We start from the raw sequence: 25,845 nt of genomic DNA, 5'->3' as shown, positions 1-25,845 counted from the left end.
GAAGTTCGCCTTCACTATCACGTGTTTTACAGCAAACACCTTAGCATGTAGCTGTTATCTGCATTCCGTCACTTGTCACAGGTCGTGCCTTCTTGAAGAATAGGAAGCTCGTCTTTTTAATTTGACTGAACAAATAGGGAAGAAGATGAGTTATTCATGCCTACAAGTATGATGCATGTACCCATTATGTGTGACACAGTGTTTCAATGCGATGAGGTAAATTATACAAATTCAAGTCGTGTTCCACCAGTCTGTGCGCCATCAACATCCCTGGACACAAAAGGCTCATCTATTAGCTCTGTTGCAATTACATAAAGATTGTTCAACAAGCTTTGGGAGAGCAAAAGGTCGAGTGTATAAAAAAAAACGTAAGTGGTTTTCATTTGGTGTAGTCAAAATCATCCAACACTCCATCCAGACCAATTGTATTGTAGAACATTACCCTGTTGCCTCATATAATGGCAGAGACATCACAAAAAAATAGGAATCTTGTTACTTTCTGCATCATTTGGTAGATATTGTTTTTATTCAACAAATAAACATATCATCAGAATACATTACAAGAACTTCAGTGACAATACAAAATAAAACCAATAGCATGCAAACAAATCTTATAAATAACATTGTGAACAAAGCAAAAATAAATACAATATCAAGATATTCTGTCCAAAATACACAAGACCTTTTAAATAATACCCCATCAAACGTATAAGATAGAATCGACAAATTAGTGACTTTTTCTTTATGACACAATGTGGTGATACACACAACTGATGTCGGAATATCCGAGTAGTCACTAGCACATCAACAACATGCTGTGGGGGGACATCAAATACATTACATTTTCTTGGAAAAAAAAGCTGACAGGGTCAATAATGATCATGTTGTGACATTCATTTTTTGGTAATGTAACGTATTGCACACATGAAGCCACTTTGAAGTGATTATAGGAAACCATGGAAAATAAACATTTTTAAAAACATGGAAAAGAATCCTTAAAATGTCCAATACAGTTTGGTATCTACCACAAACTATGAGGTATTATTGAAAGATTTGTCATTGTAACATTTGAGGATACACATACACAAGTCTCCACTTTGCTGTAGCAGTCTGTTTTTTAGCTGCCCTTAGTCTCCCTTTGGATAAAATTTGTATTTTTACCAAGAGAGACCGCCATTCTCTGCCTTTGTTGTTTGTTAGCATATCTTGTTCCAACTGATGCATTTAATGTGGCTTGGTTTTCTTAGTTTTTGCTTTATGCTATTTTGAAGCGGACCACCCCAAACCGAGGCAGTTTGTTAGTTAGCTTAGTTGTGCAGTGGACAAGTGTCTATACTGCAAACAGTGGTCATAAATTTCCTTTCATTTTTGTGGAACTTTTGAAAATATTAAAAGCTGTGCGATTTGTACATTTGTTTATTGACAAATAGTACTTTTATCATGTAGAAATTCAGTTGAATTTGCATAAAATGAAGATTTTGTTACCACATGTCTATTTTCATAGACAAAGTTGCCTAACATATAAACTGATATGTAACTTATGTAACATAACTTTTTTTTTTTTTTTCTTTTGGGAATTTCAACCCAAATCAAGGCCAGGCATACTTGTGATGCTGAAGTTTGCATCTTTTGCATCTGGCATATGGTAGTTGGTGACTTGCAGACATTCCAGGATGTAGTTACCATAGTAACACATACAGGTATGTCCGCTTTTACACTCCAGTCAATCATCTGTCACTCTCATTAAAAGAAGCACTCCATTTGACCAGCGATAATAACGTTTCTGGTCAGACTGGATTTCTGAGGTAAATGTAACAAGAGCGTGATTCCATGTGGCGTACACACCACTCAGGCATGCACAGGAGGAGGGCGATGGGGGGCTTTCAAATGAGCAGTGGCACACATCACTCGGCAGTGGTTTGTTGAATCTTTTCCCATCTGTCCATCTGCAGAATATTACACCATGATTACTTGAGTGGATCAGGCAGAAAACAATGAACGTTTGCCAAACCTCTGTGTTTCTCATTGCAAGACCAAGCCGAACACTCATTACGAGATTGAGATTATCGTCATTGGGACGCTTTAAACCGTTAGATCTCGCTAACGGGCATCGTTGGCCTCAAGCCAATTTTCGTGCTGCAGTCATCACTCCTTTCCTCCGTGTCTATGCGCGGGCCACCTGAGGCCATGTGCCTGCGGGACGACAGGCGAGCCATGTGCATGAGACAATTATTGTTTTCAGAAGTGATCTGTGTGTTGGAGCCTTGGCAATACCTCTTCAGGCCCTGGTGGAGGTGAATGGTGAACAGACCGTAAGTGATGGGGTCCAGACATGCGTTAAAGAGGCCGAAGATGAACAGCATGTGAGTGAGAGAATGGGAAACCGTCTCCTCCATTTTTTCGGGAAACAACCAATACCAAAGGCCCAGCAGGTAATAAGGGGTCCAGCAGATTATAAATGATGTCACAATGACAATACTCATCTTGAGAGTCCTCATTCGAGCTTTGGGGATGTTGTTGTGGGACCGGCGAAGGTGAACGTCTCTGGACAGCACTGCAAGAGAGCACAATTATTTATTTGCTTTAGCTGAGGGTAAGGTTGTGAGTAGCTTATCTCGACATAGTTAATATATCACACTGATGCATGGACTGTGTCTCACAATGAACGTTACTTAGCTATTTTGACTGACATATTACCAGTACTCGGGTTATATACACAACTATTGAGTAATTATGTGTAATTGTCTTTATTGCCATATTGAATATCATTATGATATCAACTACTTTGATTAGCTGTACACTTTGAAAATGTGACCAAATTGTGAATATTTACAATAACATTTCAAAGTTTACTGGTTAGATGTTATATGTATGTTTTATAGAAAGACATAGATCATTATGACGTACTTGCATGCTGAAAAGGTACGTGCACCCCTGACATACATGTATAACGTACATAAATATGTAATCAATACAGTAAATATATATATTTTCTATATTTATAGTAGGAGGTAGATCTTTGGGACTTGGTCATTTTGAAAGTAGCTCACAGGCTGAAAAAGTGTGAGCAACCCTGGTCTTGCTTAAAAGTGCACACATTTAGTTGTATTCAATGTTAAAAAATATTATGGCTCTCATCAAAATACATTTTAAAATATGTGGCTTTCATGGCTCTCTTAGCCAAAAAGTTCGCCAACCCCTGACTTAAATAAACATCTGGATGTCCATTCACAAGTGAACTTTACCCCCGATAACACAAAGCTAAGATGTCAATGTTTTGTTCAGATAGCTTGGCATATATTGACCCACACTGTATTGGTTTTGCATCGTTAATGTACAAAATGTATCGGCCCGTGGTGGAAAATGTTGGGACACTAATAAAATGAAGCCTGCACACACATACACACACAGTGTAAACATCTGCCTCACGTACACACATAATGATACCTTTTTAAGACCATTTACATAAAGCATCCGCTCTGTTATCCTGTTATGTGTGTGCCTGGGGGGGTTTTTTGTTCATAGATAACACAGAACAATGAACGACTCATATCTGTCGCCTTTCTTCCTGCTAATAGCACTGTGTATTTCTGAGTGTTAGAGGAATCTGTGCTTTTTAAAAATTATTAAATTGAATAATTATTAAGTTCCAGAACTTTGATAAAGAAGGTAAGAGACATTATTGAATTCAGTGACCATTTCCTTCATTTTTCTTGTTGTCATGGAGATTTGATTTTTAATATTTGTCCAAATCCTCGATGTATTTGATGACAAGTACTTTCGCTTCTTCTGGTCCGCCGTTTAACTTGACGATCTTGCAGCTGCAGCTCCAAGTACCTTGAATTTTCAACTGCTTCCTCAGGCTGTGTGCTTTCTTGTCGCTGTCTGTGTTGCAATTTGTCAACTGCTCATCCATGTCGACGTTTGTAACTTTCAGCTCCTGTCCTGTTCAAGGAGTGTGCTATTGAATTTTCTGTTGGTGATGATGTTGGGCCTGATGTTGTTTCTTCCATGCAGTAGAATGCATGCATCGATGGTGTTGATCCATCCCACCGAGAAAGTTGGCAACTTGCTGCATCGTTGAGGCAACATCTTTTTTGTCTGGTTGTCCTCTGTTCTCAACTGCCCTGGCATATGACCTGGGTGGAATGCTTCTTTATCGTCCTTAAGAGTGACACGCAGAGCAGGACTTTAATATCTTTATCTTTCATATTTTCTTCTCTAAGATTCTTGATATCATCATGAATCTCTTTATTATCCATTTTCATTTCAGTGAAGCTCCTTTTGGACTTTTGGATTCTGTGATTGAACTTTAAATCTGTTGTAGAAGGCTTCTAGGATCTTGCCTTTGTTTTTCTGCAGTTGCTCCTACAGTGGCTACCTCATATAATGACAATTCCCTCTCATTCATCCTCATATATCCCTATTTCCAGGGATTCATCTGACTCCTCAGATTTTTTTCTCTGGACCTGGATTTCTCAAGCAAGAATCACTTTCCTTCTTGTGTGGCATTGTTGCTAGGCAACCACTTTGACCTTGAGGTTAGCTTGGCTGGCTCGTGGCTGACAGCACTTGTAACTTGTTTGTTTCAACAAATCCGTACCTCGCGCCAGTCCGAGCTCAAGTCTAGGTAGCAAGCTGTCCTGTTCTTGTGATCACTATGTTATATATTATTATATTATTCTTTATAAAAATGTGTTTTGTATTCATATTTTGGGGTTTCTGGAACCAGATTAATTGGATTTACATGATTTCTTATGGCAAAAATTGTTTTGGTTTTCGTCTGACCTTTTGGAACAGATTAATGACAAGGTTCCACTGTATTTAATTCTTATCAGGTCAACAAACCCTCATCCGAAGCTGTTTGAGAAGTATGTTGAAGTATGTTAAAATCTGTTGGAGACTAGATAACAACACGTAAATGAGCTACTGTAGCAACACACCACTGCACCACTGGGAGGGTGGATGTTATCAGGGCCACACCAGCGTCCACCAGAACTGACGTTTTTGTTTTTTTCAAGAAAGTTGACATGCACTTAGTGTGTTGAAGCCAATTAGCCTCCCAGCCTGCATCGCAGTAATAGTGGTGCAGTCTCCTCCTCTCCAAGACTGTTTTCACCAAGGTGGAGGACAAACTGTGTGGAAGTATATTTGTGGGTTAGATAAAAAGGAGGCCATAGCTGTGTGGCCCAGATGCTCTAGTCTACAATGATGGAACCAAGCCATTATGTTGTGCAATACATTTTCTGCTTCCATGTAGGCTGCCCATCTTACATAGATGTATATAAAATTGGTATTTGAATCTCCGCATAAGTAAGGGCCCTATAAAGAGAAAATCAAAGTACAGTATGTGCTGAAAAATGTATTTTCCTCTCAGATGGGCTTGGAATGAAAGCAGCGACTTACAGTTGCTGGATATCTCTATGAGGATTCTTGTGTAGCAGAAAATCATGATGGCCAAAGGAAGGAGGAAGAGGCACGCGAAGGTGAACATGTTGTAGACCGTCTCCTGCCAGTGCTGGACAAAGCTGCCATGGGTGGTACACTGGGTGAAGTTCTCCGGGACAGTGATAGTCACATTGTGGAATATAAACATCTGTGCAAGCAACAGAAACAACAATGAGTGACCGCTATCAGCCAGGCATGTATACATGACATTTGTGGTACCCCCAATGGGCTGTATTCAAAATGCTTTAGAGCAGGGTTTCCCAACCTCTGGACCAGTCCATGGACAAGGCCAAACCGGGCCACAGGAAACTTTCAGGTGCAATGATTGAAAAAAAAAAACACTTACAGAAAAAGAATTATTTGTAAACAACTACATCGAATTGTATGCAACTGGATATCCATTTTGGAAATATGGGACATTATTTTTATTTTAACATTGTTGGATGATGAGTGCACACAAACAACGTAATACTTCAGATAGCCCTATAAGAAATGAAGAATAAGGAGAAAGTGCAGTCGTCACATGACATAGCATTGTACAGGTATTTCCCTGTTAAGAAGTTTTAGTTGAAACATTTCCACAATAAGGGAATGCTTGTGACTGAAGGGTGATGGTGGGTCCCACTGCCAAACCAGCTGAGAACCACTGCTTTATGCTATGATTTGAAATGCACTCCCTTTTAAAATGTACCAGACGCATTCAGTGTATTTGCATAAAGTACTGGTATTGGATCAGTATCGCCGATACCAGCCTGAATTTTACCCAGTATTGAATTGGAAAGCAAATCAGCGGGATTGCACATCACTAGTGTTTTGTAGAGGGTAATATTAAGAACAGTCTGAGGACACAAAAGAAGAAGAAGTGGGGCCCGTCACTACTCAATCCGTACAGGAAACACGATCCGTGTACAGTAGTACCTCGCATAACGCAAACCTCCTTTTATGTAAATTCCACTGAACGTAAAGAATTTATGTAAAGTTTTTGCATCGTATTACAGAAGAAATTCCATATAACGTAAAGCGCCAAGTCGGTGCAAGTTTTTTTTTTTTCAATAAATTTTATTAATGCCTCAAGTCGGTGCAAGTTCAGACTAACCCTTGGTGACGTCTTCTGACGCTTCATGCTCTCATTGGCTGATTATCGGGGCACCGCCTACGCTCTCATCTCATTGGCTGACTTATCCAGCACGTACGTGAGTTTGTGTGAGAGACAGGCTTGTCCCTTCAAAGTCCTTCTTCTTCGTAGTCGCCCTGAAACTAACTTAAACAATTAAGTTAAGTTACAAATTAAAATTTTGCACACAGGATTATCTTGTAGTGCGTGTGTGTTTGTCTGTGACACCAGCTGACTGTTAGACTCTTTAAGGCTAGTCCTCCTCCTCCTTCCTGCCTCCCCTTGCGCTCCTTATCAAGACATCTCGTGAACGGTAAGATTGTTTTTGTTTTTCAGTTGTATTCATTTACAGTAATCTTATGTATTACCTTATTTTATATTGGAATGTTACTCTACTATGTTTATGCTAACGTTTCCTTATATTTTCCCACCATATTTGGTGGACTTTGAATATTTTGAAGTGCCCTTTTACGCTTCGTATAACATAAAAACCCTATAACATAAACGTTCTCAGAACAAATTATTTACGTTGTAGGGGCGTCTACTGTATCTGCGTATGTTCGAAGCCTACGTCACTTCCTTCACTCACAATTTTTTACGATGGGACACATTTCTACCCACTCAGTTTCAAACCTGGGCCTGTTTGGATGAACACAGCTGGTATCCTGGCAGGAATCAAAGAAAGACACACACAAAGCGCTTCCTCAACGGCTCTCTGTCTTTCTCTGTTTTTAGTTTTTATAGCAGTCAGGCTTCACTCACCTCACACAGATATGTCGTGGAAAATGGGAGCAATGTCAAAATAGCTTTGTTTGCCAGAAAGGGGAACTCCTTGGCAGTAGCCAACCAAAAACTGTCCAAAGGTAGATCAGCAGAACTTAGCTTTAAACCACAATTTTTCTCAGTTTAGTTGGAGCCTCCTGCTCCTGTAAAGTCATGTCCTCTCCACCACCTGATGCTGAGCAACATGGGTCCCAAACCCAGCCAAGACAAATGCTGAACTATTATCTCACACAAAGTAGCAGCGTTAACATCATTCCATTGGTTGGTGAGTGTGAACATTTCATGATTTCCACTTTGTTGTTGCCAAAGTTGCACCTTTGAACGGAATCCAGTTTGTTTATCTGTGCTCGTAATCCAGTTTGTTTATCTGTGCTTGTAAGAAGGTTATCATTTCGGCTTTGCATTTGTGTGTTCAGTTCAAATGATGAAAAATATCTGCCAGGTATGCCAGCCTTGCACACCACTCATAACTTGCAAGCAGCTTTGCGTAATCGGACCTCTCATTTGTCAGAAACACTTTAAGTTCCTCCCGCAGCTCATACACACAGGCCAAGACCTTGCTATGCAACAACCACCGCACCTCCGTATGGAACAGCAAGGCTTTATGCTCTGCTTCCATTTCCGCAACCAAAGATGCAGAAATGCGGCTTTGCACAGGTCATGACTTTACAAAGTTTACCATGCGCACATAGTCATCCAACACGGGAACTAGGTCTGCGGGTAAAGTCTTGGCTACGAGGGCCTCACGATGTGTAAAACAGTGCGTAACAATCACATCTGGATTTCTTTCCTTCACTCTGCTTACAGAGAGTTTGGTGCGCACAACCATGGCTGCAGCTCCATCAGTGCAGACACTCGAGCACTTTTCCAACTTAAGCCCTCCTTGTTCAAGATATCCTGATGTGACCGGAAAAATGTACCCTCCTGTTGTTGTTTTTTTGCATTGCCTTGCAAAAAAAAGTTTTCTCTGATTGCGTCTCCATCCACAATATCGTCCAAGACTTGAGCAAGTTGCAATGCAAATTTCTTACTGATACGGATCTTTTCCAAAACCACACTGCAGACACGTCATTCATTTGTCTGAAAATTGTGTTATCTGAGAGATGGACTTTGGCAATTTCTTTAGCCGCCTCAGGTCCGAGTATCTCATTTACAATGTCTTTGCAGGTGGGAAGTATTACTGTCTCTGCCACAGTGTGCAACTTTTTTGACATAGCAACGTGGTAGCTAGCTTTAAGGGCTCTATCATTTACCTTTCTGAAAGGTTTTTTTTTCATGAAAGTTGCCTGCTTCTCTGTGTATTCATGCGGGCGAAGAAAATAGTCCACATTCTTGTTTTGAAGTGAAGAGTGTTTTGTTTGGAGATGGCGTTTAAGCTTACTTGGGACCATAGCATGGTTGAATAGCTTTTCATCACACACTAAGTACAACAGAGTCGGTTTCATTGCGTCCCCAGTGAAAGTAAATCCAAATGAAAGACAGCTTTTGCTGTCTTTGCTTTCTTTTGACCTCCACTCATACTTGGGTCTTCATCTGGGTTCAAATTTTGTTCAGGGTCCAGTTCAGAGTTAGCATCTTTCCTTTTCGAAAACTTCTCCATCACTGTTTTAGCATGGCATGAACGCTCACTCAATGCGACTACATTTGTGAGCGTAATAAACACCCTTCGCCTGACAATATGCTTTTGAGAGATTCACTTTTCACGTTTATACTTGCTAACAAAGTGTCAGAAAACAATATTTAATGGTTTTGACTGCTGGTCTAGGGTAAGGGGAGGAAGACATCCTGTCATCATTCAATTATTTTAAAGCCGTTTATTTATTTTGTGCCTTTTGTGTCTTAACTGTGTCAAACTTATTGCGGTCCTTTTTTCCTTCCCCATGATGGAGGCGTTCTTCTCGTCTGCTGGTGGTCACGCAACATGTTCTGAGCATTCCTTGCAACACCTGAAGGCGTTTGACAGTAAATTGGATTGCGACTGTGAAATGTCAAGTGCATCTTTCATGTTAAAATGCAGATACTGACTGTTGCGGCACAAAGTGAACATTCCCCCAAAGTATATGTTACTCTGCATTTTGACTCAGCTGATACTTTAATACAAGAAATAGTTTATCTTGGCAGAAGGATGAGTGTTGTGCCATATGGACTCCCAATTGAAATTCTTCCTGAACAAATAAATCAGCAAAAGACATTTTCAGAGATTCTTCTAAACTGTCTTTGTCGGAGTATTTTTGGTGACCAACAAAATGCAACTTCAATTATTGGCAATGGTTTTCCCATGGTAATGTCTTCTCATTTCAGACACAAAGTTGTTTTTGCCCTCTGAGGAATGCACATAAATGGCTAAATCAGTGACTGTAAAGCTCAAATGCCTTTTGGATATTGCAGTAAAACCAAAACCAAAAACAAGCATGAAAAAAATCTACATTGTAATATTATTTTAATCAAGGCTGTCAAATGATTAAAACATTTAATCAGAATAATCCCCGTTTTCAAATGAATTAATCATGATTAATCACCATTTGCAACCATGTCTGAAATATGCACATTTTTACTGTATTTTATTGAAAGCAATATAAAAGACAGGACATAATTATACTGTATATGTTAGCATGTATTAACAACTCCAAATGAACTGAAAACTAAATCAAGCTAAAAGATAGCACACATGACTGAAAATCTATTTACCTAACACCAGTTTCTTTAATACTAGAGCAACATTTGAATCACACTTTAACAGCGTTACTATGAGCAATGAGGGATTGCATTCAAAGACACCACGTCACTTAAGTTGAATTCACATGTTTGGAGTTTCTTTTGTGGGATTTCCGAGCATACTTAAATGCAGCAAATTGTACTTACAGAGTGAGTGATAAGAATATCCACTTACTTTTTCTTTGTCTTTCTCTTTATTTAAACCACACATACACTATGTTCCGAGTGTCAGTTAATGCATCTCACGGACTGTCTAGTGACAATGAGGAAGTGCAATGAGGAACGAACTTGTTTGGAGTTGCAGATACATATATACAGTATATGGTGTTAGAATTGCACTGCTGTTGGTGTGTTCAGGTCTGAATAAAGTTATAAAAGAGTGTCAGACTCTATGTGACTCCGTGGGGAGGTACACTGTGCCGCTGTCTGTCGTCATAACAGAGAGCTATGGCTCGCCATGATGCGTATGCGTTCATTATGCAAGAAAATGTAACATAATTAATTTAATAAATTAGTTACCGCTGTTAACACACTATTTTTGACAGCCCTAATTTTCATAAATTGAATAGCTATGGTCTTTATTAAACTGAGGGACACCACGCTGTTGAAACATCTCAAGAGTCTTTGAAAGCCTAAGGCTGAAACACACAAATTGAATTTGGAGAAAATCTCACTGCTATCTGAGTGGAGAAAACAGAAGAAGTAGCTCTCGGCTATTTCTTCTGATGAAGGCATTTGTAGCCGTCAGATACGGAAGGTAAGAGAAATCAACTGGAAAGGCGAAGGTGAACAGCAGCTGAGTTGCCTTATGACAAGAAAAGCAGGCTGTATGGACTCTTGGTGTCAATATACACTACATTTTTTCAAAGCAACACTCAAGATACACTGTGGCAGTCTAAACAGTTCCATATTTTATTTTAATAGTCATTAAAAAATCATGACCAACGGTCAACTAAAACAACATGTTCTCCTCCCATCAACAAGTAAGACAGGTTAGTCTTCACAAATAAGAATCCAATTAAATAATGCTGGCAACTTACAAATATGAAACTCTGGACTAATACAAATGAACGCAGCACGAACAAAACATATTGATAATAGTAATGGTTTCACTGTATTTGAAGATGCGTAGAAGTTACAATGGAATACATCACAAAGTACAATTAGCAGTTCCACATGTCCAAAGGGAGTACGAAGAAGCAAATCAAATTTAATCCTACCCCCCATCCATTTTACATCTGTTGCAGTGCAATTATTCACTTCCTGTATTTCATGTGATGTTTTTAAAACATAAAAAATTGATAAGTCATGTATCAGTGTGGTAATACTGTATAAATAAATGTCAGGACCTTTCCACAATCATAATAGATAATAGTCCTACATATATAATAAATAAATCAATAATAATAAATAGACACAACAGAACAAGTTCAAGACTTTCCTTCCTTGTATACTGCAAACATCAACTGCTTGTATTGTTTCTTAAAATCACTCATCTTAGTGCTTTGTTGGAGTTCCTTACTCAATCCATTCCATAATTTGATTCCACATTTTGAAAAGCTGTATTTTTTTAGCATTGTTCTCAAGTGTTTTAAGTTTAGATTTTCCCTGAGGTCATATTTTTCCTCTCTTGTAGAAAAGTATTGTATGACATGTTTGGGTAACAGGTTATTATTTGCTTTATGCATAATTTTGGCTGTTTGAAAATGTACTAAATTAGCAATTTCAATTTGTGATTTTAGAAATAAAAGATTTGTATGTTCTCTATACGCTGTATTATGGATTATCCTAACTGATCTTTTTTGCAGGACATTTAGCAAGTGAAGATTTCTTTTATAGTTATTACCCCATATCTCCACACAATAAGTAAGATATGGTAATAACAGTGAGCAGTAAAGAGTGTGGAGTGATTTTTGGTCAAGGACAAATTTTGCTTTATTCAATATTGAGGTATTTCCCGCCACCTTATGTTGTATATTTTTAATGTGAGATTTCCAGCTCATAGCTCTTGTGTGCTTTCCCCAGAACAAAAAGTAGTAGTATACAGTAGTATCATCTGCAAATAATACTAACTTTAAGTATTTCGTCTATTGAATAAAAAGTATTAAAGGAAGACGCCTTCCTCCCACCTGCATAATCGCTGCTTTGTAGTCAATTTGCACTTTGCATACAATCCAAAGGTGAAACATGGAAATAATTTAAAATCTCAGACATACTGAACTAGTATGCTTGTTGCTGTTTGGAGCACGTCATCACTTGCGCGGCAATATTATCTGCAGAAAAAAACAATATTGATATTGATCTCATTTTTAATGGCATGCCAATAATACTGGCCTCCAGATATTATCAGACAGCCCTATTGCACATGCAAGACTTATGCAAATCTCAGGAGACTTCAGCATATCGTGCGGAACTTGAGACAAATGCTCATCTAAAGGACTAACTCTACAAGTATTTGTACTTTTGAACCTGAAATGGGATCACTCCTACCCCTCCAAAGCCTCCTGCTATTTTGTAATGTGCCACCTACAGGAGCCCTAAACTTTAAAGTGATTTTCTTGCTGACTTTTATAAGCTTCTTGAGACTGATTGCCCTCCAAGCTGCCTATCTCTTCACACACTGCAACTTCACTTGTGACTGGGTCGCAAGTTATTTTTATGGCGTGAAAAGACCGTTAGGCTGCCAAGCACATAACTCCACTCCTGTTGAAAATCCCCCGTATGTGTGTGCTTTTAGAGACTTTTTTGGCAAATGTTTTGAGTGATTGAATGAAAACCAAGACCGTTCACACTGATTATTATCCTGTAACAACAAATTCTAACTAATGCACTTGACAGCATTGCTAAGGGATTGGAACTCAAAAGCAGCTTTTTAGTAGGCATTGGTCAATCTGGTCTGCACACTTATGGGCTATTAAATCATCAGGTAAATATGGGGCCTTTTTCTAACATTTATGAGAAAATAGCAGAAATTTTGGCCATCAAACTGTCATAATGTGTGTGCATGACGTCGGCACCTCGCCTCACTCGGCCACCTTAAGCAATAACTGTGTATTTAACTGCATTACTGCTTTCTTCTCTATTGTAATACTTTTGTCCAGTGTTCCCGACTGTAAATGGACATGATGGACATGGGAGTTAACAGTTGCATATATCTTTATTTCACTTTAAAACGCCGTATAATAGTCTTATATTAGACAATGTTGGACATGTGGATTAACAGTTGCATCTGTTTTTGTAATACGCTCTTTAAGACTTGTGTGAAAAAAAAAAATAGAATGTTCTCCTTGACGGGCCCTGAAAGGACATTATTCTCATGGGGCACTCAACTGTAGTGTTATATTGTTTTACAAAGTCACAGCTTACCATGGTGTAAAAAAATGCAGTTTTTTCACCATTTCTCCCATCTTCTCTGCTGCAGCCGAGTGCGTGCGACAGGAAGAGCTGCACCTCGCTGGTCTGTGTGTTTGTGTCTGGGGGGGAAGGCCCAGGTACTCGGGCAGGGTGCAGCATAGAGACACATGGGAACAGAGTGACAGAATCTCCGTGCAGCAAAAAAAGTTAATATACTGCTCAAAAAAATTAAAGGAACACTTGGAAAACACATCAGATCTAAACTGGGGGAAAAATGATCTTGAATATCTTTCCTGATAATAATTGGGTGATGTATTAGTAACAAAATGATGCCACATCATTTGATAGAAATGAAAATGATCACCCTATAGAGGGGGGAAATCAAAGACACCCCAAAAATGAAAGTGAAAAAATGATGTAGCAGACTGGTCCATTTGGCTAAAATGTTATTGTAGCAACTCAAAATGATTCTCACTAGTTTGTGTGGCCCCCACGTGCTTGTACGCATGCCTGACAACGTCGGGGCATGCTCCTAATGAGACTACGGATGGTGTCCTGGGGGATCTCCTCCCAGATCTGGACCAGGGCATCAATGAGCTCCTGGACAGTCTGAGGAGCAACCTGGCGGTGCCGGATGGACCTAAACATAATGTCCCAGATGTGTTCTATTGAGTTTAGGTCAGGTGAAAGTGGGGGCCAGTCAATGGTATCAATTCCTTCATCCTCCAGGAACTACCTGCATACACTAGCCACATGAGGTCGGGCATTGGCGTGGACCAGGAGGAACCCAGGTCCCACTGCACCAGCGTAGGTTCTGACAGTGGGTCCAAGGATTTTATCCCGATACCTAATAGCAGTCAGGGTGCCATTATCTAACCTGTAGAGGTCTGTGCGTCCTTCCAGGGATATGCCTCCCCAGACCATCACTGACCCACCACCAAACCGGTCATGCTGAATGATGTTGCAGGCAGCATAACGTTCTCCACGGCATCTCCAGACCCTTTCACGTCTGTCGCATGTGCTCAGGTTGAACTTGCTCTCATCAGGGAAGAGCACAGGGCACCAGTGGTGTAGTTGCCAATTCTGGTGGTCTATGGCAAATGCCAATCAAGCTCTACGGTGCTGGGCAGTGAGCACAGGGCCCACTACAGGACGTCGGGTCCTCAGGCCACCCTCATGGAGCCTGTTTCTGATTGTTTGGTCAGAAACATTCACACCAGTGGCCTGCTGGAGGTCATTTTGTAGGGCTCTGGCAGTGCTCATCCTGTTCCTCCTTGCACAAAGGAGCAGATATCAAACCTGCTGAGGATTGAAGGACCTTCTATGGCCCTGTCCAACTCTCCTGGAGTAACTACCTGTCTCCTGGAATCTCCTCCATGCGTCCAGGTACCACAGTGATGCTCTGGTCCAGATCTGGGAGGAGATCCCCCAGGACACTACGGACACCATCCGTAGTCTCATTAGGAGCATGCCCCGACGTTGTCAGGCATGCGTACAAGCACGTGGGGGCCACACAAACTATTGAGAATCATTTTGAGTTGCTACAATAACATTTTAGTTAAATGGACCAGTCTGCTGCATAATTTTTTTACTTTCATTTTTGGGGTGTCTTTGATTTCCCCCCTCTATAGGGTGATCATTTTCATTTCTATCAAATGATGTGGCATCATTTTGTTACTAATACATCACCCACTTATTATCAGGAAAGATATTCAAGATCATTTTTCCCCCAGTTTAGATCTGATGTGTTTTCCAAGTGTTCCTTTAATTTTTTTGAGCAGTATATATCGGTTACATATTCACCTATGTTGATTAACCGGTGATATGTCATAATCAGCCCGGTTGTCAGGCTCTGTTCTCAATAGTATTTCAATGTGTGAAAGAAATTCTGTCACTAGAAGAGGCATGAAAGAAACTAATTAAGAACCACTGCTTTAGTTAAATAAACTCATTGTGTCCATCTTATATGCATATAAACTGAATATTGATGTAAACAATGGCAGCAAATACAGTTGCATATAATAAGTGTCAATTAAACTGAGTGTTAAATCAGCATGTGCAGGTTAGCCATAATAGCTAATTTGTTAAGCAGTCAGATGCTGCTTACTAAATAAACACAGCTGCCATTCCAACTCTAATAATATCAGAACATCAATAAAACATCACACACATTTAGGAGATGTCATTACCGCTTCAAATACATCTCTTAAAGCGTTAAAAAAAAGCCCAGCGTCTGCAATGACGTCTGCACCGATAGAGCATATAGAGCAGTTGAGGGAATAGCATTACCAGTTGCAACACACACGCATACACACGTACACAAAGTAAAAGGTTTCAAAATAAGAGTCTCGGCATAAAAGTGCATAAACACAAAAAATACTTAATAGGTAGCCCCAAATCATTCTGTAGTAGTCAAATTTAATTAGTGACGAGCCAGAAAATATGGAGGCTGGGTTCATATTCTCTTGAAGATTTTTCTTTCTTGTTAGTTTTGTTCCTCAAGTGCATGAGTTTAAGCTGTGTTTCAAAGAAGATGCTTTTACTTTGAATATTGCACGGTTGTGTCTGAAGTTTGCCGCATGGTAGTCGTTGACATAGCAACGCTGCCCTCAATATGGACGATCAGACATGCATATGTTTTATTATGTGTATTTCCTGCACAGTGCTGCCTAAATCACATAGAACTTATTCAGTGCACACTTTCACTTTCCACCTCACTGTGCTTACAGCAACACATCTGGGCTCTTGTAAAGAACAGAGAGAAACAGAAAACAAAGTATGCATCTGCATTTGCTGTTTTTTGGCTCGATAGCAATAAACACTGAAATAGCAGCAGCTCAGTACAGTACGTCATCAGCTCTTCATTTGCAGTGGCAACCTCAAATCAGGATTCAGCAAACAATTCCCTCGATGAATCAAATTAGCAGGCACATATGGTACAGCATTGATCTGGCGCCTTCTCTATCTTCAGGAAATCTATTCAATGTCATTTGAAAAGCATTAGCTCAGCACCATCCCCTCGCCACGTTGTCAATGAGCCATTAAAGGGACAAAGACACAGTTTTTGGTAAGCTGTAGACATATTATATTCTTACATTTCCATTCACGAGTAGATCAAATATGGAGCCAATAATTAATTTAATACGTGGGACAAGTACTCCTTCTGAAGTAAATACAGTCGTCCCTCGCCACATTGCAGTTTTGCGGCTTCTTCACTCTTCTTCACTCACGGTTTTTTAAAAATTAATTAATTAATTAATTAAATGATTAATTAATTAATTAATCATGCCGTTTTGTGGCTGAATAGCACCATTGCAGGAAACATAAATGCCGTTTCCACGGAGAAACGCACCACCGCAGAGGTTAAAAAGAAGTGGTTTGACTTAAAATAGACTAAAAAAAAAGATTAGACTGCACCGGAGGGATCTGGAGGAAACGGGAGGTGGGCCATCAATCAGAAACCAAACCATTTCGGAAACTCTAGAAAATATTTACACAATCATGATGGAAAAATAAAGTCAAAATACATAGTTTGTGTGTGACAATTTATTTTTTCTGTGGTTACATTTGATTAGACGCTGCCTAATTAATACAGCAGCCCCGTGCTCTGGCTCAAGACGTGGCTGGGGGCGCATGTCGTTATCTGGGGGTGCTACGTGCACAATAGGCACACCACGTTTCATTGCGATGTTATTCTGATGATCCTGCACACCTGCAAGAACAGAGACGGAAGCCTGAAGCCTGAAGCAGGACATCAAATAATCGTCGCTTTCAGCAAATAAATCTACATGGTCCCTTTACATTCTCTCTCTGCGCAGCGCACGTCCAGCCAGCTACTTTTTTTTTTTTTTGATGAATTGGGATTTGAATATATATTTATCGATGGAGTATATTTTAGTTGTTTTGATGATAAATAATTGTTGGGATATTTTATTTGCACTACATTTTTTTGGGATCAGGTTGCAAAATCCATCATGAGGGCGATTGCGCATTGAAAGTGCAAGCTTTGCTTGTGCGTAAGAGTCCTCCTGAGCGTTCATAGAATTTGTTCTTAGATCTAAGAACTGTGAGTTAAGAACACGTTTCATGAATGCCAAAAATCTTCGTAAGAAGGCTTTAAGAACACATTGGTGCGTAAGAACGTTTCGTGAATGAGGCCCATTGTTACTTAAGTATTACTGAACAATTTTACTCAAGAAAAAGATATGTTACACATATCGGTTGATATCGGAATCGGAAAATTGAGAGTTGGACAATATCGGCATATCAGTAATCTGCAAAAAATCCAATATCGGACATCCCTAATAAATATAATTAATATTGTTATGTATTTTTACCGGCTGATTGACTGAGAAGCAGAGGTTATTTGCTATTCACCCCCTGATGAACGAAGCCAGCTGTAAGTAGTCAGGGTTCGAGCACCCCCAGCACACACACCCCCAGCCCACAGCCAAGGCCAGACAAACCACCACACATCCTAATTCTTATTTTGTCCTCTTTCCCAAGTTTCTCCCTGCATTTGTGTTGTGCATTAAAATAAGCGTTATACTTACCCAATACTTTCATGTGTATTTTTTTTCTTCCCCTTTTGTATGCCTGTGCATATGTAGTGCATTAAAAAGAGTGGTCGGGCGTGTGAGTTGGCGGGTCTGTCACTAGTGGGTACGATTCGTTTTTTGACAAAAACTATTTCCAAAAATACACATATACGTAATAGTCAAAATAAGATGTCATAGTGATACAGTACAATTAGTTGCTCCTTTTTAGCCAATGTTCAGTTGAAGGTTGTGGTAGACATCAGAGCTTTACTTAGGGCCTGTTTCAATTGAAGACTCTTTTTCAGCCTACATTGTAGAGGCAAAGAAGCAGAAATGGAGAGCAAAAGAGGCACTGGAGCCGAATAGAAACACAAATTGGGAGTAATGGAGCTTGACTTTGACATTAAGGGTCATATGAGAGTGGTCTGTGTGCATTCACAAACACAAAAGCCAACCTTAAATGTCAACACTGCAACTTAGAGGATGCTATTACATTCATTCATCGTAAAATAATATTATCATTTTTTTACATGCTGACAAGCATTCATTTCCTTAAACTTGAATTATTTCTCATCTGCCTCCACTTAATAGTCACTTACTGTAACAGAATTTCAACCAACCATTAAAAAAAACAAAAAAACAACAACACTGCAAAAAAATCCACTCAGGCTACAATTTTCCAGGAGGAAAATCTTGCATGCTAAAAATCCCTGACAGACATTTTTGGAAATTATGCATATGCACATTACCTCCATAACCTTTGGTGTCATAGCTCCCATAAAGCCTTTATTACTTCATCTTACAGCGGCTGCTGTCAGCCAATTGCTCAGGTATGTCAAGGTCCATGATTTGTTCATTGTATGGAGCGTAGGGATACTCCGATCAGGGTTTTATGCTGCCGATTCCGATACCCATCAACCAGGACTGAAATCAGACGATACCGATCACATGGATTAATAATAAATTTTTCTATTTATTTACTGTTATTGGCCAGGGTTGCTGTATAAAGGGGAAAAGTCAGGACAATCCCAAGGTCCCTTGACTGCCAGGGGACCCAAACAAATGTAATTACTAATAAAATTAGTACTTATATTATGAGGGGGGAGAATGAGAGAGCACTCGGCGAACCCGGTGTCTTCCACCACTGAGACAGGCTGGTCATCTCGTCTGATGAATTCAATTATTTTTCAGGTTATTTGCTTAGCCTTCTGACTGTCACACACCTATGGGTGAGTGTTTTCCACATGGCTGCATTAGCTGCCGTTTGACTGACGATCACACCGTGAGCCTCGAAAACTCACAATACTCCATTAAGTGTTGGTCAAATTCCGTATTAAATTAAAGCTTTTAACGTGCTACACCCACAAGACAGTTTTCATGGCATGTGTTGGCAGGCCATGATTGTTTTTGTTTTGGCAGGCCTACGCACTTGATGAAAAGTGGGAGGAGGACGCTGCCAAAGACATTACTTAGGGCAAGACACTACACTGCACACAGGGATCACTGCAGACTGCAGTAGCACAAGCCACAGGTGATCAGATTTTTCATGGAAATCGGCCGATACTGATCGGTGGCTGATCGATCTGAGCATCCCTAATGGAGAGCAATCTGGGAAAATCAGATTGATCTGATGTCATCCCCTATATTGTCCACTGCCTTGAGGGACGATTATGGCAACCTATCTTGCCATAATGATTCATAAAATGGACACAATTTTAGTTCAACTTCATTTTTGCTGATTTTGGTGGAAATGACACAAAATGACAAAAAACAAATGAAAGATGTGTTCTCTGTTTGACATTTCTTAACACAACTTGCAGTCTTCTGACACATTCTTGTGTTATTTCGAGCCAGATGATTCATTAACTCAAAATGTGTGACATTTTTTGGGCTTATCTGCTTTTTAAACTTATCTCCTATTAACTTTCCTCTATTTGTTATGACAACTGCATCATATCCGATCCAATTTTATGCTTAATAAAGTGTGTAATGTCAGCTGAGCATGTTTAATAATGATTAGAATGGCTATATCTATAGCGTTATGTAGCTTTTTGCTTCATAACTCATTATGCACTACACTTAGTGAACCCCTTATTAAATTATTACAAGGGGCCACATGAAAATTAATTGATGGCATCATCTGATCTGCAGGTTTCTCTTATCATATAAATAGGGAAAACGTTCCTGTTTACAAAGACTGAAGTAAGTCTGTAATTAGACCTTTAAAAAAACTTCACTTTATTGGAAGAAAATGTAGAGTTTAATGAAGAGCCATATGAGGATGAACACAAAGAGCTGAAACGATCGAATCCTCATCCGTCATGTCTCTTTGTACATGATGAGGCGTCCAGAGGGAAAAATACATCATGAAATTGACGCATTATCTCTTACGTCTGACATTCAAGTAGGAGACCGAAGCGGCTCGCAGTCGGCTCTCGCTTGTGAGCTTCAGTCTTTGACAAAAAAAAAAACAAACTGCACATATTGAAACAGTTTCATCTCGCTTGTTTGCTGCTCTGAAATAACCAAAAGGACAAAATGTTCAATGCTGGAGGGTCTCCAGCTGTCCACATGTAGGGGGGAGGGGCAGGGATGTAACACACTTTTGTCTGCTGTGAGCTTAGAATAAAGATGGAGCAGAGTTGGTTGTTCAAAACTGAGATTCTTAAATATACAGTTAGTATTCATACAGAGATGATGTTGCCTTTCACACACCACCACAATGGATTAGAAATAATACAACCCATATGTGATTGAAGTGATATCATAATGATTTGGAGTGCATGAGACAGTGGAAAGGAAAATGTACCCCTCTCTCTGGTCATTTATTAAGTATATAAGTATAATGCACAACACAGCAACAACAGAACCAATGCTGTAATAGCGGTAGGTAGCAAACTGTTTTAATGAGTTCATTGTAAACAACAGTACAGCAAGTACAACATGCATGATTTTCACAGCAACAGCTGAGTGGGGCAGCCAACATTTGAAAGCGCATGCGGAGGTAGATAAAGCTGCTGGTTGCTGACCACTCACTTTTAATTCAGCTACTGCCTTGTGGAGATAATAAAAAACTACATGAGGAGTAGGGCTCGGCGTCAGGTCTCAAGCATTCCTAGATTCGATGCCCACTCTGCCGACCGGAAGAAATAGCAGCGAACACCAGCGAAGAAGAAGCGGCTAAAAAGTTTGGCTTTACTTGATAAAAAAGAGCAGTGGGCTCATGTACATTGATATCGTGCAAAGGAGGGCACATGATTCATGTTTTCACATTCATGGTGTAGAAATAACACAGTACCTTGTCTTTGATGCGCTACGTCCGACTTCCTCTAAGCAGTAAGACTCAGGGAAGTCAAACAATAAATGACGTCTGTCTCATGCCAATGTACGCCAGGGTTTCAGGATGCTAGCTGATGTGGAAGTTGGGTGTAATTTGCACAGTACGTCTCTGTCAGCAACAGTCAAGGAACGTTCTCCCTCACACAACACACTTCCGGCCTTCAAAATAAGAGCGCTTTTGGCTATATCCTGTTGACTTGTTTTAACAAAATAAGGGTTTCATAGTAAATAGCTTACACCAACGTTGAGGCAGCAAACAAAGTATACTACCTTTCAAAAGTAAACATCTTTTGTGAAAATTTACTCCCGTAAATAGAAACTTTATAACATTTATGTTCAAGTTCAATGCTTTGATATTTATATACTGGTTGAAAATAGCTCTGTAAGAAATTCACAATAAAGTTGATAAAAAGTTCATAACATTAAACAATTCATGGAGAAGTTCACACATTTCATGTAAAAAAACTCTGGGCAGCACCCTAATTTCAACCATGAAAATGTTTACGACCCTGCCTCAAAAGCATCCGAATCGGGACTCGTTAGGAACCAGAATCGAAATGAGAAATCAGAATCAGAACTGGAATCGTTCAAATTCAAAGAATGCCCAAACCTAATCAGGAGGTTGCCTCCAGCCACAGCTTACAATGCCAATCTTGGCGCCCATTAGAGTTATTTACTTTTGTAGACCATGCACCGTGCACTAGTAAACTCACAGTTTGGTGATGTCCAGGTCTTTCAGAATTCATATCAACAGTAAACCCTTATTACATCAACTTTCTTCCATGGCACACACACACACACACACACACACACACACACACACACTAAGACAGATGGTGATAATTGTCTTCCACTCACACCAAATTATGTAAAACCGTGCAAAGACAACGTCCACGTTTTCTATGGGATGTAAGCTTGTATTGTTCTCCAAGTGCTCATAAGATTCTTCTATTCATGTTTTGTGAATTCAGGTTAGAGGTCAAAAGCAACTCTTAACATGCTCATCTACAACTGTTCCACAGTGATTTAAACAGTATTGTAATCTCAAGAAGAATAATTTAAAGGGATAGTTCGGATTTGTGAAGTTTTATGACATCCCCATCTGCAGTTTTTAGGTTTTTAAGAAGGTAGTTCCATCTAATTGGTGGGGTACTAAAGTAAAGAGTTTTGCTTCTCAGAACAACATGCTCTCAAAAGAGTAATACATGTACACTAGGTCCCCATCTTACGAACATCCGACTTGCGAACATTCAGAGATACGAACGCAAGCTGACTGGTCTTTATTTTCATGTATTTTGCCTTGTAGTAACTATATATTTATAGTGGTACATGCTTGACCAGTAGTGGGCACTGTGACACTGCAAATGGGAGCAACAGGTAGAGGAAGACCGGGGAGGAGAAGTGAAGAAAAGCTAAGTTGTAGCTGTACGATGCAACCCGGACAGAGCGTGTGATTAAAGTTTATGAAGAGTTAATAGGCCTGCTTAATTCTACACCACCCACAGAACACTTCCTCTTTTAGAAGAGTCTAACGACGACGACGATTTGTCCTTTTTTTTTCAATAACTCTTCCTCCTCCTCCTCCACCACAACGACGTATGCTCGGCCACTCCTCTTCAAAGGTAAATAACATTTATCATTACGTATTATTATATCATTTTTATTATTATTGTTTTTTTCATTAATTATCTTCATTTAATATTACTAATACATCCAAACTCATATTTACATACATATGCATATACTGTATATGTATACACGTACATGTAGTAGCTATATCATTGGTAATATTACCTTTTCCCCGACTTACGAACAAATCGACTTGCGAACGGTCGTCTGGAACCAATTGTGTTTGTAAGTTGGGGACCTAATGTACTGTACATCACAAAACTGTCAGACCTCACCATCGATTGGTGTTATTTTCTCTGCCTTGGTATCACTGCACACTGCTGCCAGCTGTCAACTGTTACGCACCTTTAGATCACCTGTTTCACAGCGTTTACTGCTGGGATACTGAAAGTAAACATATCTGACCCCGAAACCAGTGATGCTGACTTTCCTTTTAGCACAAAGCCAAAAGGATACCTATATGAAGAGAAATACACTGATGCCAAACTTCATCAGATGGAGTTTAGAATGTGCAGAGAGAGAGAAAGGAGGGCCAGCTGCCCCAAGCTGAAGCTGGACCCACAGTTGCAGCTGTGAGTAGATTATATCTATATTCACTTTTTGTTCCATGTTATTTTGACTGATTTCCAATTGACAGTGGACATCTAAAGCGGCATCATCCGGCAGTGAATGTTACATCTACAAGAAAGAAAACCAGCTTAGTGTAAACACCGATAACTTCAGCATATAAACAACCTCTAGCAAGCAACTCTGACCGGGCCAAAGCAGTAACACATGGTATTGGAGTTTTCATAGCCACAAGATTACATCCATCTTCAGTCGTTGAGAGCACTGGCTTTAAGTAAAGTCATGGAAAAAATGATTAGACCACCCTTGTTTCTTCAGTTTCTTGTTCATTTTAATGTCTGATACAACTAAAGGTACCTTTGTTTGAACAAATATAACAATGGCAACAAAAATAGATCATAAGAGTTACATTTTTTGGCAGTATAATGCTATAGCTACTCATGTAAGAACTTAAGCGATTTTGAATATTGTCAAGAAAACCATGGAAGTTGCTAGATACAAGCTCTTAAATTCAACTCTTATGAGCTATATTTGTTATCAGCATTATATTTGACCAAACAAATGTACCTTTAGTTGTACCAGGCATTACAATGGAGCAGTAAACTGAAGAAACAAGGGTGGTCTAATCATTTTTTCCATGACTGTATATGATGAAAGTTCTTGAACCTTGCTACGAAACACCATCACGTCCTCACTTTAGCCAGAAAGTTATACCATCACTTATAAGAAGAAGCTAAAAGTGATGTCGTCAATGAGCTAACATGTGTCCGCTATTTCACTTACGACAGATGGTTGGACTTCATGCGCAATAGAACGCTATTTAACTGTAGCTGTCCATTACATTTCGCCACAATGTTTAAACAATTGTTTAAATACAACAGTTTATTTTATTATTATTTTTCTATTTTAAAAAACTTTAAATATCCCCCCAAATGGGTCACTTTTATTTATTTTTAAAAAGTTCTGTTTGCATTTTTTTTTAAATAAAAGCATTTTAAGTCTTTTTTTTGCCTTTTTTGTACCAAAACTTACGCGAACGAGCACTGCAAGAAACTGAACTGAACTGAAATGACATTTTAGTGTACCGTTACCCCCCTACCTATTACTGTTAGAACATCATTAAAAAGTACATTTTGCATAATAGTGGTTCTACTGTATAATCAAAGCAGCCTAAAAGTGAGGATTAATTTTTCATAAAGCAATTAAGTTGGTGTTTTCTCTAGCTCCTGGGGAAAAAAAACTAAAATGCCACATACACAGTTCATTTCTATATTCATTTCATTTCTTTGGCATTTTGGCTCGGCAGCAGCATTTCTAAGCGTTTCCATTTGCAATTTCTAGTTATTCTTTCATTTGAGTCGTTAAATTTGTGTGAAAAACTGCCGGTGCTCTAGACAGTGAAGATGTTTTTATACTGGTTTTGAAGAGCGGTGGAGGTTGCACGTCAGTGTATAATCCATTTGTTTTGAACCTTCGCAAGGCTGCGTCCTTGAATGTTGCTTGGTCACAAAGATCAAACTCCAATGCCAAAGATGATTTTGTGATGACTTCTACTTCACTCTTGTCAGATTTACTTCACTGGTTACCTCATGTTTTGCCTCATATATTGTAGGTAATTTATGTGGGCTTGCATTGATGACCAATATGGTTGATTTGTGCACTATAAGTCCTTAAGATGAGTCACTGTGTGGGTGTTACATCCAGTGCTTTCATGCACCACCACTGCTTTAATAACAATGTACAACATGGGGATGAAGAGGACACTGTTTGCACACCGCAAAGAACATTTTGCGCTCAGAAATACACTTCTGATGCACCAGAGGTTTGGCTGAGTAATCTTTAATGGAAAGAGATGACAAATGGGTCTTTTATCATCTTCTCTGCCTCCCTTCCAGTACTTTGTTTATTCAAGATTCAAGATTCAAGATTCAAGAGAGTTTTATTGTTATGTGCATGGTAAAACAGCAGTAATACCATGCAATGAAAATCTTATTCTGTTCATTCTCCCAAGAAAAGAAAGAAAACACAAGAAAGAATAAGAATAAGAACATAAGAAACATAAACATATATACCAATAAATTCAGCAGCAACAAAAATAAGAGACATTCATACAAATAAATAATACAAATAAATAAGTAATAAATAAATAAAGTGCTATGAGTGTGTGTTGCGTGCGGCGTGTGTGAGTGCTTCGTTGAGAAGCCTGATGGCCTGTGGGTAAAAGCTGTTTGCCAGCCTTGTGGTCCTGGACTTCAAACTCCTGTAGCGTCTGCCTGACGGTAGGAGTGTGAATAATGAGTGTTGTGGATGTGTGCTGTCCTTGATGAGGTTGTGTGTTCTGCGTAGGACTCTCGTTTT

The 25,845-nt window shown here is 39.4% G+C and overlaps 1 protein-coding gene across 4 annotated transcripts in view; it reads right to left on the bottom strand.

Moving 5' to 3' along the window:
• Nucleotides 1-340: 340 nt before the first annotated feature.
• gnrhr4 (gonadotropin releasing hormone receptor 4) overlaps nt 341-25,845 on the bottom strand; it is a 43,012-nt gene continuing 17,507 nt past the window's right edge. For 2 of the 4 annotated variants that reach the window (XM_054776137.1, XM_054776138.1), the window contains exons 3-4: nt 5,407-5,596; nt 341-2,554 (exon numbers count right to left, since the gene is read on the bottom strand). In XM_054776137.1, the coding sequence (XP_054632112.1) occupies nt 2,091-2,554; nt 5,407-5,596 (654 nt within the window). In that variant the 3' untranslated portion in view covers nt 341-2,090. The remainder of the gene's footprint in view (nt 2,555-5,406; nt 5,597-25,845) is intronic. The other 2 variants (XR_008570399.1, XM_054776139.1) reach the window with 2 other exon arrangements.

Source organism: Dunckerocampus dactyliophorus, chromosome 5 (genome assembly GCF_027744805.1).
Source record: "Dunckerocampus dactyliophorus isolate RoL2022-P2 chromosome 5, RoL_Ddac_1.1, whole genome shotgun sequence".
NCBI lineage: Eukaryota > Metazoa > Chordata > Actinopteri > Syngnathiformes > Syngnathidae > Dunckerocampus > Dunckerocampus dactyliophorus.
The sequence above is the reverse complement of the archived record's forward strand: the minus strand, read 5'-3'. Positions and strand labels throughout refer to the sequence as shown.